Source organism: Sorex fumeus, unplaced genomic scaffold, assembly GCF_029834395.1.
Source record: "Sorex fumeus unplaced genomic scaffold, SorFum_2.1 ptg000061l, whole genome shotgun sequence".
NCBI classification, from domain to species: Eukaryota; Metazoa; Chordata; class Mammalia; order Eulipotyphla; family Soricidae; genus Sorex; species Sorex fumeus.
The window spans coordinates 20,143,702-20,157,391 of record NW_026606118.1 but is presented as its reverse complement, the minus strand read 5'-3'; the positions used below and the strand labels follow the sequence as shown (position 1 = coordinate 20,157,391).

General features: G+C 38.7%; 1 protein-coding gene across 5 annotated transcripts in view; it reads left to right on the top strand.

Moving 5' to 3' along the window:
* The window catches only part of UTRN (utrophin), a 610,322-nt gene extending 596,897 nt beyond the window's left edge, over nt 1-13,425 (top strand). For all 5 annotated transcript variants that reach the window (XM_056126431.1, XM_056126429.1, XM_056126433.1 and 2 more), the window contains 3 exons: nt 237-335; nt 6,228-6,250; nt 11,392-13,425. In XM_056126431.1, coding sequence (XP_055982406.1) covers nt 237-335; nt 6,228-6,250; nt 11,392-11,400 — 131 coding nt within the window. In that variant the 3' untranslated portion in view covers nt 11,401-13,425. The remainder of the gene's footprint in view (nt 1-236; nt 336-6,227; nt 6,251-11,391) is intronic.
* Nucleotides 13,426-13,690: the final 265 nt, after the last annotated feature.

Sequence of the window (13,690 nt, the reverse complement as noted above, 5' to 3'; positions counted from 1 at the left end):
CCCCCTGACAGATGAATTCTGTCGACAGCAGAATCTAGAGCATTTTATTTGGGTGAAGTTATATTGCTAATGAATTTTCTGTAAAAAATGGTTTTGGCATTTTCCCCTAAACTTGCCCTTTTCAAGGAGAGTGGCTTTCATGTTGATATTTATTTCGATGCTAATATTTTTCTCTTGAAGTTGGGATTCCGTGGAAGCTAATTAATTTTAGAACCTGTTGTTCCTTTCATCCCCAGCGACAGCCTCTGAGGACCTGCTGGCGCCCCCGCAGGACACCAGCACCGACCTCACAGAGGTGATGGAACAAATCAACAGCACCTTCCCTTCTTGCTGCCGTGAGTACCAGCCACCCCCACCCCGCGCTCCCCCTCTGTTTCTTTTTACCTCAGTGAGTCTCTTTGTGGGTCTCTGTGAGCTAACGAAGACTAATATTAGAAATAGGATTGAAAATGATTTGAAAATCAGTCAAACGTTCTCCAAGGCCATAAAAGAGAAATTGAAGCTTGACCTGAGGCTTTATCTCTGTGGGCACAGGCCAATGCCAACCCTTGCTTTAGGAGAGATAACAAGAAGGCAGATCAGATAAGTCTATTTGTAAAAAGAACTTAACCTCTTCCAGGCAAGCTTGAGTAAGACACATGTATTCCTTCTCAAAGTTGCTTTGAAGTGGCATGCCAAACAAGGCCAGGAAATGCCCTTTCTAATGGGCACAGCCCCTTGTCTTTAGACTTTGTTCTCTCCTGTCAACAGATGAAGGCGAGGGGAAGGACCACCTTTAGATTTTACTTTTTCCTCCTTTTTTTCCCCCAATTTGATTTCTTTTTTCATCAATTAAGGCAGCCACAGAACAAGGGCCAGACAATTTAAAGCATAAAAAATTATGGGTCTGTGAATGTTCCAGTGAGCAGACAGAAGCCAGAAAACATGCACACACACACACACACACACACACACACACACACACACACAAATAGTCTAAATCATAAATGAAATTATCTCATGATTATTGTTTATTGATTTCCCTCAGAATTTTGTCTTTTACATCCTGGCACCTTGCAATTTCTGCTGAGTTCTGACCCAGATCTTTTCTGTAAGCACCCTGCCTGCTGTACTGTCTTTCCAACCCTGAACTCTTTTTTACTCTCACAAACGCTCAGGAGGGACAGTTAAAAGAGCTTTACAAATACTCAAGAGGGTCACATATGCTCTCCGATAGTTAAGAAATGACTATTTAGTAATTATTAGTAGTATTCTAATTAATATTTTCAGTTTAAAATTTGGTTGGCAGTGAGACCTAAAATGGAAAATATATGTGCTTTCTGGTGGATAGAATCTGTATAATTTTCAGATTAACATTATGTGAGATTTTATTATCTTAAAATTTTTGGCCGAAGTAAGTACCAGGAGGTTTACTCCATGGCTTGGAGGCCAGCCACACATACTAGGGGAAAAGGCAGCTCAGATAGAGAAGGGAGCACCAAATAAATGGTGCTGGGAGGATCCTCCCAGGATGGGAGAAACATGCTGAAAGTAGACTATAGACAGAACATGATTGACACTCAGTGCCCCTTTTGCAAACCATAGCACCCAAAAGGAGAGAGAGAGAACAAAAGGGAATGCCCTGCCACAGAGGCAGGGTGGGATGGGGGGATGGAGGGTGGGAGGGATACTGGGATCCATGGTGGTGGAAAATGGGCACTGGTGGTGGGATGGGTACTTGATCATTATATAATTGAAACCCAAGCACAAAAATTTATAAGTCTACAACTTTACCTCATGGTGTTTCACTAATAAAAATTTTTAAAAATTTTTAATTGCTAAAGCAGTTACTTAAATATTCACAGTATATTCTTATTTCAGGATACCATAAAAGATTGGATCTATATGATATTTTAGAAGAGAATAAAATGTTTTAATAATAATCATAGAGCAGAATAAATCTTAAGAATATATACATCTTATCTGTGACCTTATGTAAGGGCAAGTACAAAATTTCTAATGATCACAATTTCATTAGCTGTTTATAAATAGCATTGATTTCTTAGTAGATATACATCTTATTTTGGACCCATGTCACAGGATACAACTTATTATTAAATTGCTGTTTTCTCTACTTCTGTCATTCTAGTTTGTGAAGATGGTTTATGGAGTCCCAAGATCTATAATAGGGTGTTGGCCCTACATATATTATCAGAGTGTTCTTTGTTTGTGCACATACATTTGTAGTATGTATAGTTTTCAGTACATGAGTATTACTAGTTACCTGTTAATTTGAAAAGCTTAACTACATCCCATGTGAGAAGTAATAAATATGTATTTTCCAGTTCTTCAGAATTTACATCTCATTAGTTAATGTTTTCTGTTTGCTTGGGTTTGGTTTTCCTCTTGATATTTATGTCTGTCTTTTGCATTAATAATATTAAACTATCCAAGATGGAGATGGCATTCCATAAAATGAAAGATTTAATTAATTAACTTAGTTGATTTATTTTTAATACTGATTCATATTTTCAAAATTCCCCTATGTTTATTAAGTCTTTAAAAATTAATGCAAAATAGAGTACCTAACATAGACTTTGTGCCTAATATACTTTCCTCAGAATACAAAGAGTGAATGAGTTAATGATTATATTTTCTTACTGGGGAGGTTGGATTATTGAAATTTCCCCCAGGTAGTGTTCAAAAGATTCTGTAGGATTCATTCGGTTTATTGTCCCACTGAAGTTTCTCAGCTGCAATCATTTTAATAAGTTTCCACATTCTCAAAGCTTTCTGGACACCTTTGGAGAATTTTTCTACATAAATCCTATTGGCAGTCTCCCAGTGCTGAGAAAAAATCCCTTGAGCCTCTATAACTAATGAGAACTTTAAAGTTGCTTGTCACCAAAATACAATGAATGGATCTGCATGTTAATCTTGACTTTTGATCCTTTGTGAATTAAAAATTAGCATGGTCACACATGAATTTTCACTCTTTGCAATCTTAGGACCAAAATGAAACTGTAATCATAAGTCCTAATTGCATGAATCGTCTACTTAAACATGACACTTTTCTTTTCCCAGAGTGTCATGCATATTGTTGCACATAATACTTCAGAACTCCTCTGTCTTGAGTTAATATCCCAGTTAGTCCCAATAGCATCCTTGATTTACAGTCTTTTAAGTCTTCTTTTAATTATTTACATTGAGTTTCAGAGCAGAGAGGCAAGGCATTAATTTCCATATCTTTCTGGCAAGGTATTAATGAAATAAATTTAATTGTATGACTATTAAGCGACACACATACTAAAATTTCTACTGTCTGTTGTAACTCTCTTATGTCACTTTTGTTCCTTTATGTTATCCAAACATTCAGCATATTTGTAGTGAGCTCAGTAATTTTTTTGCTGACTTTAAATAGCAAATGCTATTTAAGTGACTTATCTACAAACAAGGCATATTTTCACTGTAAACTGCCTATATTTATTAAACTTGAGTGATATTCATTAAGAGCTCAAAACTCAGGACTCAGGATATATATCAAGTGGTAGAGCTCATGCCCTTAGAGGGTGAGACCCTGATGAGACTGTCTTTCTCCATCACCAGCATTATTAGGGATGGCCCTCAAAAAGACAGCAATAACAACAAAATGCAAAACCTACCAAACAGTGGTTGACTTATTTCTCTCAGAAAGTTGTTTGTATGATTTGTTCAAAGGAGTACCCATACGCATTTTATTTGATAAAATGGCTATAGGATTCAAAATATTGATTTGGAACAGATGACTTTAATTATTTGTATTCTGTTTAGCTACTTTTTACCAGAGAGGAAGAGAAAAAATATACTCCCTCTCCTCTGGGTTCTTCTAGGCTGACCAAGCATCCAGATTAACATCTGACAGATTAGTAAGCAAATAGAACAAACTTCACTGTATGTATGCAGGGAATCTGCATGGGGATAGTTTCTAAAATAAATGAGCCACAAATGAGGGTGTAGATCCAAAGGTTCATCATTGTTGGTGGAGCGTTTGCCCAGGGAGGTCAGAATTGGAAACTTCTATCCAAGCTCCTTCTGGGCCTAGACACTGAAGTCCTTCCAGCCTGACTAAGGCAAACCATGAAGCTATGAAACCACCTGAGACCCATTCGTTCATCCATGTGGGAGCTGAGACCTGCCCCTGGGATTGTCAGTGAACCTTGGTTCTCGGGGTGAGGTGAGGTTAAGCCCTGCAGGAAAAGGAGACAGTAGCCCAGTCTCCACAGGGAAGTTAGGTTCCGGTTTTTCATCACTTTTAAAGATTTCAGGGAAAGACAGATAGTGAAGCAGAAGAGTTTTACTAGGGGAAGATGAGACACTTTCAAGGAAGAACAGGGACTGCCCCAGAGGGGAGAGTGTCCCATTAGTGACGGAAATTATGAATCAATTATGAATCCTGAAGAAAGGCCTGAAGTTGTTTTGCGTTGATTATATGAAGAATTTTTTTTCTCCCATACTGACCTTTGCTTGGTGCTGTTTATGCAGATAAGAGCCAACCTAGGCAAATGAGTAAAGGGAAAGGATTTGAACTCTGGTGCTCTCTTGATTTTTCTAAACCATATCAGAACTGGTAAACTGTCTCTGGGGGTGCCCGACCTTTATTTTGAAATAGTGGCAGGAAAACTCCTTTGCATGATCATATCTTGTCTCTCTAAACATTTCTTGGCTGGGAAGGACCTACTGCACCTGAGTGACTGCCTACCTCAGAATGATCTAGATGCCTGCGACATCAAGGAGATGGGGCGAGGGACTCACATGACAGGAAGGGGGTGACTCACGTCACCTAGATCAGATGCACACCAATTGGATATTTCTAAGACAGATAAGAAGTGTTTTTTTTTCTGGAACTTTGTTTTAATAAAGGAAAGCCTCATTCTTTTATTCTAGGTAGTAAAGAGAGTAGTAAACATTTTTGGTCAGAACTATGACTAAGCCTAAAATAATACACACGCCAAAATGACACTTTTTGGAAGGCCTGTTTTGGACCTCTTGGAAGGCCTGTTTGTGGTTGCTTCTATGAACAAATGACTGTCACTGTCACTGTCCTCCCATTGTTCATCAATTTGCTCGAGCAGGCCCAGTAACATTGTGAGACTTGTTACTGTATTTGTCATATTGAATACGTCACAGGTAGCTTGCCAGGCTTTGCTATGGAGGTGAGATACTCTCAGGAGCTTGTCAGGCTCTCCGAGAAGGGGGGAGGAATCAAACTGGGTTGACCATGTCGGCCGTGTACAAGGCCTGTCCGCTGTGCTATCACTCCAGCCAAAGGACTGTAGTACTTATTTATGATTCAACTAAGTTGACTCTTGGCACTGCCAGCTAATGAGTATGCCCATGCATTTCCCAGCTATAACTTAGTCATCTTCTAGCAGTAGGCTGGTTTAAGCCTGACATACCACCCAATCCTAGCAGAGGTCATACTTTTCCTTAGATATCATAGGAAAATTCTGCTTTTCACTTTTAATTTTCTGAGCACAGAAAAATGAGATGAAATGAGATTTAGATGCTAGGTGATTCATGACATTGTTAGCACTGCTGGGATTTGGAGAGCCTATTTTATTTTATTTATTTATTTATTTATTTATTTATTTGCCCCAGTTTGAGGATAAGAAAATTTTTGAGACATTGCAGTGAAAGGGAGAGATGACAAAATCGAAGTGGCTGTAGAGATTTTCTAGTTTCTGGTCTCAGAAAATTCACTAAATCAGCTACTCTCTCCTCTGTAACCAAGAATGAATGGAACCATCCTGGTAGAAAGGTAAATTAGACATCAGAATTAGAACCTCACTCGTGCTTATAACTGGCCTGTGGTAGGTACAATGATTAGTCCAAATGCCTACAAGACAGCAAAGAATAAGACCGTTTTGTTAATGCAAGCTATTATTGTCATCTTCCTCATCTTTGGGGTCTGGGTGGGCTAAGGATGACAGAAATTAGACTCAGGGGGCTGGAGATTCAGTATAGAGGTTAAGGCATTTGTCCTGCATGTGGCCAACTCAGGTCTGAGATATGAGACATTTTCTAGGGAGTTAGACCTTATTAAAACATAGCCCTATAAAATTAATGTAAAACTTTTTTCATTTTCTTATTAGCGTCCTTTTGATACCTAGGAGTGATATAGCACACGCTTTTTGCATGATTGGAAAGGGAACCAGCAATAAAAGGCACAAACAATTCATCTCTGTGTTTTCTCTCTCTCTCTCTTGCAGCAAATCTCCCCAGCAGACCACAGGTAAGAGTTAATGGATTGATGGAGTGGCTGTTGTTGATCACCATTAAACAATTTACTCCCATTGATTTTAGATTTCAGTGCTGCTTTATTCCCCATGTAAATAAATTAACTTGCTTAACATTTAAATGTTAATTGATAAGGTACAGCAGTTTGTCAGTCTGAGGAGAGAGCTTCCTCCCAAGCCAATACTTACAAATGCCAAAAGCACAGCTTTTTAATGTATCCTACTAATGTTATCCTGGATAGATTCAGCTTACCACTGTTCTTCTAGATATCTACCGAAGATTGCTATCAGAAGAGATAGAACAGGATTTCAGCAAATGCCTTACATGCTATTAACCTTAACACTGGCATCACATAATTTCCCAAACTTCACTGTACACACTCCTGCAGGCCCCCAGTTTTGAAACCAAAGGGGTGGCTCAGTTAGCATTGCAGTTCCTGAGCAGCCTGAACTGCTGACCCAGTTGACCGAGAATTATAGGGAGTGGCTCCTGGGCCCCTTGAGCACTCTGTGTGGGAGCACTCCCACTGCTGTTGCCCCAACCAAGAGATGCTATCGTCACCACACATTGACTTAAAGTACAAAGATAGGTTTGTTTCTCGAGGGACAGAACACGTTGATTTTTTTCATTTAAAATATTCTGCTGAGAACTGTTGGCAGCCTCGGGTCTTTTAATTTTCTGTTTGCCAGGTCCTCTTCCTGGTAATCTAGTGCCCCAAGATTACAATCAGTCCTTGGGGAACATTTTCTTTCAGGAACTTTTCGTGAACTTGTCTTATTAATAATTGTTTTGAAACGGTGACTCTTCTGATTGTGTTCAACTCTGACTGCCAGGAGGGACAGGGACTGTAACGAGAATCACAGACTGATGAACTGGAGGGAAGACAAAGGGATATGAAGCAGGTGACTGGATGGGATGTGATGTGAGTGCTGATGAGAAGAGAGAATCATGAAGCGTGGATCCTCTTCTGATTGCTTCCGTGGTCTGGAGAACTGGAAGCTGGGATTTCAGGAGAGCATAAGGGAGTCCAGACAGGAGTATCAGACAGGGGTGATGTGCTGTTCCTGCAATTTCAAAGGCCACTAGCCAAGATGTCTACTCCTGAAGGTGTCCTGAGGCCAATTTGCCTGACCAGCTTATCTTGAGTAGCTGAATGGCTGAGGAGAGGTAGAGTGGTTGTCAGGATATGGGTTGACCGAAAGTGAACTGTGTAGGAAGTAGCAGTGATCCAGATTTGGAACTTCCGGTGAGTAGCTCAGAAGAGTGGAAGATGGAATTGTTGTGGGCTCGGTATATCCCGACTTCCTGGTGAAAGAAATTAGTTCCACCTGGGTTTAAGCTCTTGTCTTTATATCAGCATAGAATGAAGTAGAATATTTTTGTTTATGAAATAGAGAAGAGAGAGTCCAGTATATGCAAAGAAAGGCACTGCCCACTCAAGTGGGGATGCAAATGACCCCAGAAAGGAGTACCACAGGCTGCTTTAGGAAGCTGATTTTATTGAATTTTCTGATTGTTTCTCTTTCGGTTTTTGTCTTCAAACTGCCTCAGCTTGGGATGAAGATTACTGCTAGGGAGCATGAAGGAGAAGGTCTTCTAGCCTAGGCTGAACATCACTTTGTTTCTCAATCTTATCAGAGCATCATTTCTGGCCAGCAATGATCACTAGACAAGGTCTAGAAAATGTGTGTTGTCCCGCCAAACATTTCTTGTTTGATTTCTGGTGATACCCCAAATTTATCACCAAGGAACTCCCTCTCTGTCCAGCTGATTATATTATATTAGAGTCATTAGATATAGGTATAGATACATACAGATATAAATATAGATATGTATATTTAAAATAAATGAGCAGGCATTAAAGTAACATTTATTAAAATACATGTAACTAAATAAATAAATAAAGCACATGTAACGCTGGGAGAAAAAAAGGAAGACAGTAGGAAGAGTAGTTGATGGGGTACTGCAGTCAGCAAGATTTAAGGTTTAAGGTGGTTAATAGCCATTTCTTCTTGAAGAAGTAAGAGGATACACCCTAGTGGGTCAGAAAATGGATATGACAGGATAGGAGTATATTTTTATGGAGGAAAATTCACATTGAGTATTTAGTAAGGGGGGGGGGTAAGAAAATATCCTGAAATGCACAAAGAAGAACTAGGAGTTGCTTAAACTTCTGCGTGTTGAGGATGAGAGAACAAAAGAGTCCTATGCAAGAGGCTTAATTGTGTCTCAGGGAAACTTGTGTCTTCTGGGGAGTTCAAGATAGGGTAAGAATAAACCGGTTCAGCCAGAGCAATATTTCAGCCAGTAGGGCATTTGCCTTACATAAGGCTACCCTTTGATTCCAGATATCCCATATGGTCTCCCAAGCAACGCCAGTGTGGCATTCCCCCCCCCCCCAACAGATAAATAGATAGAATTAGCGGATGAAGAATGCATTCAGAAAAGTGTTTGAAGACTTGACTTTGAATGATGAAGGAGATTATGTGATTTTAAAAAAGCTTAGGAGCTAGAGAGATGGGACACATGGGCAGTGTAAGGGAAGAAAAGATGTCTGTACAGAAGAGAGAAAGGCCATGGAAGTAACCAGGAGTCTGGAGGGAGCCTTGTATAGTAGCTCATTAAAATACTTATGAGGGGAATCCACATGTTCCCAGGAAAGGGCACAGCTGCGAGTGATAGGGATCAGGAAGTGGAGCAAGGAACTTATTTTTTATCTTGTGTGTGTGGGGGGTGTGTGTGTGTGTGTGTGTGTGTGTGTGTGTGTGTGTGGTGCTGGGGATTGAACCAGGCTCTCACACCTGTGTAGTAATGCACTTTACCACTGAACCACATCCCTGACTAAAAAGCTTTATTTCCTTGAGTCTGTGTATTAAGGCACTATCATTTACAACCTTAGTTTCAGGTACATCAATGTTCCAACAGCAATCCCATCACCAGTGTCAACTTCCTTCTACCAATGGCCCTGGTTTCTTTCCCATACACTGCAGTATATATATATATCTATCTGAACCACAGAACCAATAAAACTGAAAGCAAGAAATCCAAAGTACAGCAACCAAACTCTAAAATGAGTGTAAAAAAAATAATAAATAAATAAATAATAAAATGAGTGTCAAAGAAGACAGGGAGTTGGGTGTTGGGGAATAGGAGGGAAACTGACTAGGGGGGTGTTTTGTTTTGTTTTTGTTACCTAGAAATCACTTTTTAAAAAATAATTTTTATTTTATTAAGGAACTATGATTGATAAAGTTATTGATGGTTGAGTTTTAGGCATATATTTCAACAACAGTCCCTCTACCTGTGTTCCCATATTCCATCCTACTCTCCACCCACTCACCCACCAACCATGTCTCCACTTTTATTCAGCATAGTATTAGGAGTTCTGGCTCCAGAATTCAGGCAAGAAAAACAAATGAAAGGGATCCAAATTGGAAAAGAACCAAACTATCACAATTTACAGATAATATGTGATATGCTAAGAAGACCCTAAAAAGTCCACCCAAAAAAAAGTCCTAGAAACAGCGAACCAATACAGCAAAAAGTCCAAGTACAAAGTCAGTACACAACTTCTTACATACAAAGAATGAATCAGAGGAGAGTGCGATCAGTCTGTCCCATTTAAAATGTATCCAAAAACAAGTAGAAATCAACTTAATAAAAGATGAGGGGAATCTACACCATGATGACTTTAAATCACATAGGAAAGATGATTGCGAATGTTTTAAAAGCTCAGAAGTGGAAAAGGATTTCAGAGACCTAATCCACTTAATCCTCATACTTTTTTTTTAAGAATAAGTTAGATTCAGAGGATTAGTTCTGGAGTTGCATATGACCCACCCGAGTTTGAGCTAAGCAGACCCCAAGAATAGAGTTGGGAGTAGTTTCCATGCACCACCAGATGTTACCCAAACACCCTGCACCCCAATTGTCACGGTCACGGTCCTCCCATTATTCATCGATTTGCTCGAGCGGGCCCAGTAACGTCTCCATCATGAGACTTGTTGTTACTGTGTTTGGCATATTGAATACATCACGGGTAGCTTGCCAGGCTTTGCCGTGCGGGCGAGATACTCTCGGTAGCTTACCGGTCTCTTCGAGAGGGGCGGAGGAATCGAACTTGGGTCAGCCATGTTGGCCGCTTGCAAGGCAAACGCCCTACCACTGTGCTGTCGCTCCAGCCCTAAATAATAATCAAAAAGTCTCCAGTTGTTGGTGATAATAGTTTCTAGTTGACTTCTATTAAGAGGTCCCTTTCTCTTTTCTTCTCTTTTATTTTTTTCTTCTCTTTCCTCTCCCTTTCCCCTTATCTTTTTTCTTCTCTTTCCTTTCTTTTCTGTTTTCTTCTTTCCCTATTCCTTTGCTTTTCTCCAATCTTTTGCATTTCATCTTCTTACTTTTCAGAGTTTGGAAATTCATGAACAGTGTGGGCTTTTGCCTTAATAGCAGTTGCTGATAATGATCATGTTGCGTAAACTTAAAATTTTGGAATCCTTACACTTAAGAAATTTACTTTAGTTCCTTATAATGACACTTACGTCACTTTCTTTATGCAGTGCTTAAAAACTAAAAATGATTTCATCTGAAACAAAGAATAAAAAAAAAAAAGGCCCTCCCGTTGATCGTCGATTTGCTCGAGCGGGCCCAGTAACGTCTCCATTGGAGACTTTGTTGTTACTGTGTCTGGCATATCGAATACGTCACGGGGAGCTTGCCAGGCTCTGCCGTGCGAACGAGATACACTCGGTAGCTTGCCGGGCTCTCCGAGAGGGGCGGAGGAATCGAACTCGGGTCGGCCATGTTGGCCGCTTGTAAGGCGAACGCCCTACCGCTGTGCTATCGCTCCAGCCCAAACAAAGAATAATCCTTACATATAAAGTGAGTCTGAGTACAGTCCTATTTCATGTTTAGTTTTCAGACAAAAGAATACCAGAGACAATTCACAAAACCGCTTAGTCTTACTTTTGGCATGACACAGCACTAAAACTTTCATTACTAACATTAATGAAAACAGCCGAACAGGGTTTGACAATTTCTGGAAGAAGCGCTTGTGTTTCCTTGAGGAGTTGACAGGCCTCTGCCACTTGTAAAGCTTTATGTAAATGTTATTCTGACTGCTATTTTTCCTTCCCACAGGCAATGTGAAGTGTTCATCCAGCCAACCAACATTTCCTGACTAACAGTATTGCCCTTTTCAACAAATGCCAATCCTAAGTTCCATTTAATCGGAAGCTTCATGGCTCCTTGAAAATGCTGTTGACCATTGACTGGGTGTTTGACTTAAGGCGTAAAACACTGACTATCCAAAGAGAAAAAGGATATTTTGTTTATATAGTCGTCATATATTATTGTTTTCTTCTTCCCTTTCTATGCAACTGTAAATTAATGGACAGAGTGGTATTTGGAAATGCTAATACATTTGTCACTGATTTGTATACTGTATACAGCATTGGGACAGCGGGTGGGGGCTTTCTAATATAATACCGACTTTTTAATAACCATGACAAAAACTTACATAAGAATTAGGAGGCAATTTTACATTTTTACATTCCTTCGTATTAACCTTGTACATTAACTTTATTTCTTTGAATCTTTCACCATTATGTTTTGGTTATTTATAATTCATCAGACACATGACCAATAGACTTCCTATGTTTGTTTCCTTGATTTGGCCAAATTATGAAGTTCATATATTTTGATTAAATATATGTATATGGATTAGATTTCAACTGTTTATACTATTTAATTTTATTTGACATTATTCACTTATTTTTTTAGCAACCACTTGGATAACCATGATAAAAAAATCCTGTGGGCCTAACTGGCATTTCTATTGGGGTTTCTTTTCCTGCATTTTATTTCCCTGCTTTGTGTAAGTAGGTCTGGATTTCTTTATTTATTTCATGTCCCATCTCTATGTCTGAGGATATTTAAGGCAGGATGATAATAATCAGTGAACATCTAACCAAAGGTGCCCATTTAAACATAATTACATTTTGACACATAAAGAAAAAAAACAAAAACAATTTGGCACAACCTCTCCTCACTCTCAGCTCTTCATTTTTTTTATCATTAAATAAACAGTTTTTCCTTGTTTAATTGTGATACCAGAATATATCAACATCTTTGGTTCCCTTTGGAAAAAAACTCTATTATTGCTTATGTGTATTGAAACCCAGTATAATCATTTAAAAATTCCAAGTTATTTTCTTTCTGAAAGTCGACACAAACTTAATGCATGTCTCATTTTACCTTTTGGGTGAATGAATACATGATTTATTTCCCTTCATTTGTTCAATACATTTAGGAAGGATGCTTATCAGAAGTCTTTATCACTTCTTTTATAGAGAATGAAATTGACGTTTAGATGGTAATACCCCTTCCTATATATTTGAGTGCATTTAATTAAGTACTTTGGTTTAGCTTCTGATTTAACATGAAATGATTTCATGAAAACGTGCTTCGTAATTACCAAAAATAGAAGAGTCTCCAAAAAAGTGAAAATAATATGTTTTGAATCACTAAGCTTAAGTGCTTCTAAACATCAGGGCATTTTAACTTTGGGTTCTCTTGAGCTGGGATCTGTCCGGAAGGAGACTTGAAGTTCAGAATTGCTATTCTTATAGAGTAGATTGGGGGTGGGGGGGAGGTTGGGGGAAAGGGTATCTATTTGCAGCATAGATATTTTGAGAAGAAGAAAATTGTTTTATATAAGAGGAAAGCCATGACCACCTTTCTACCTCAGATCCTTCTTCATCCATTGTGTTGGAAATAGCTTTTTGCCATGCAGTTTGCAAAATCTAGAGCTTTTATCGGGCCACATCATTCCAGAGAAAACACCGAATTAACGAAAAGAAATTCCCCTGAACTCTGAAATACAAGTTGTAGATTTGGTGTCTCCCTTGTTCTTCCTTTGAAACGTTCTGTATTTTTTCTGCCTGTATTTGTGTGTGATATGTCCTTTATCTGCTATTAAAGAAAAACTACAGTAAACACTACATTGTAACCTTCTGAGTAATAATAAATAAAAAGATATATTGCAGTAACAACAAGGGGAAATAAATATGTAGTGCTCTTGAAATATGTGGTAAAGAACTAATCATGGACTATCATCTAATCTGACTCCATGCTGTATTTTTCATCCTGAATAAAAGTAATTTTAACACAAGATGACTTGGATATTCTTTGGCTGTGTTGTCTGATTGAATCTGGACCTTGAACTTACATTTATGAGGATGAACTGTAAACAGAGCTTAGGTCATAAAAAATCCACATATTTTTCCATAGCTTCTCTCATGCATACTATAATTCTCCCCCATTTTTTTTTATTTTTTTTTTTTACAGTTGTAGATTTACAATTTTTTGTGCTTGGGTTTCAATTATACAATGATCAGATACCCATCCCTCCACCAGTGCCCATTTTCCACCACCATGG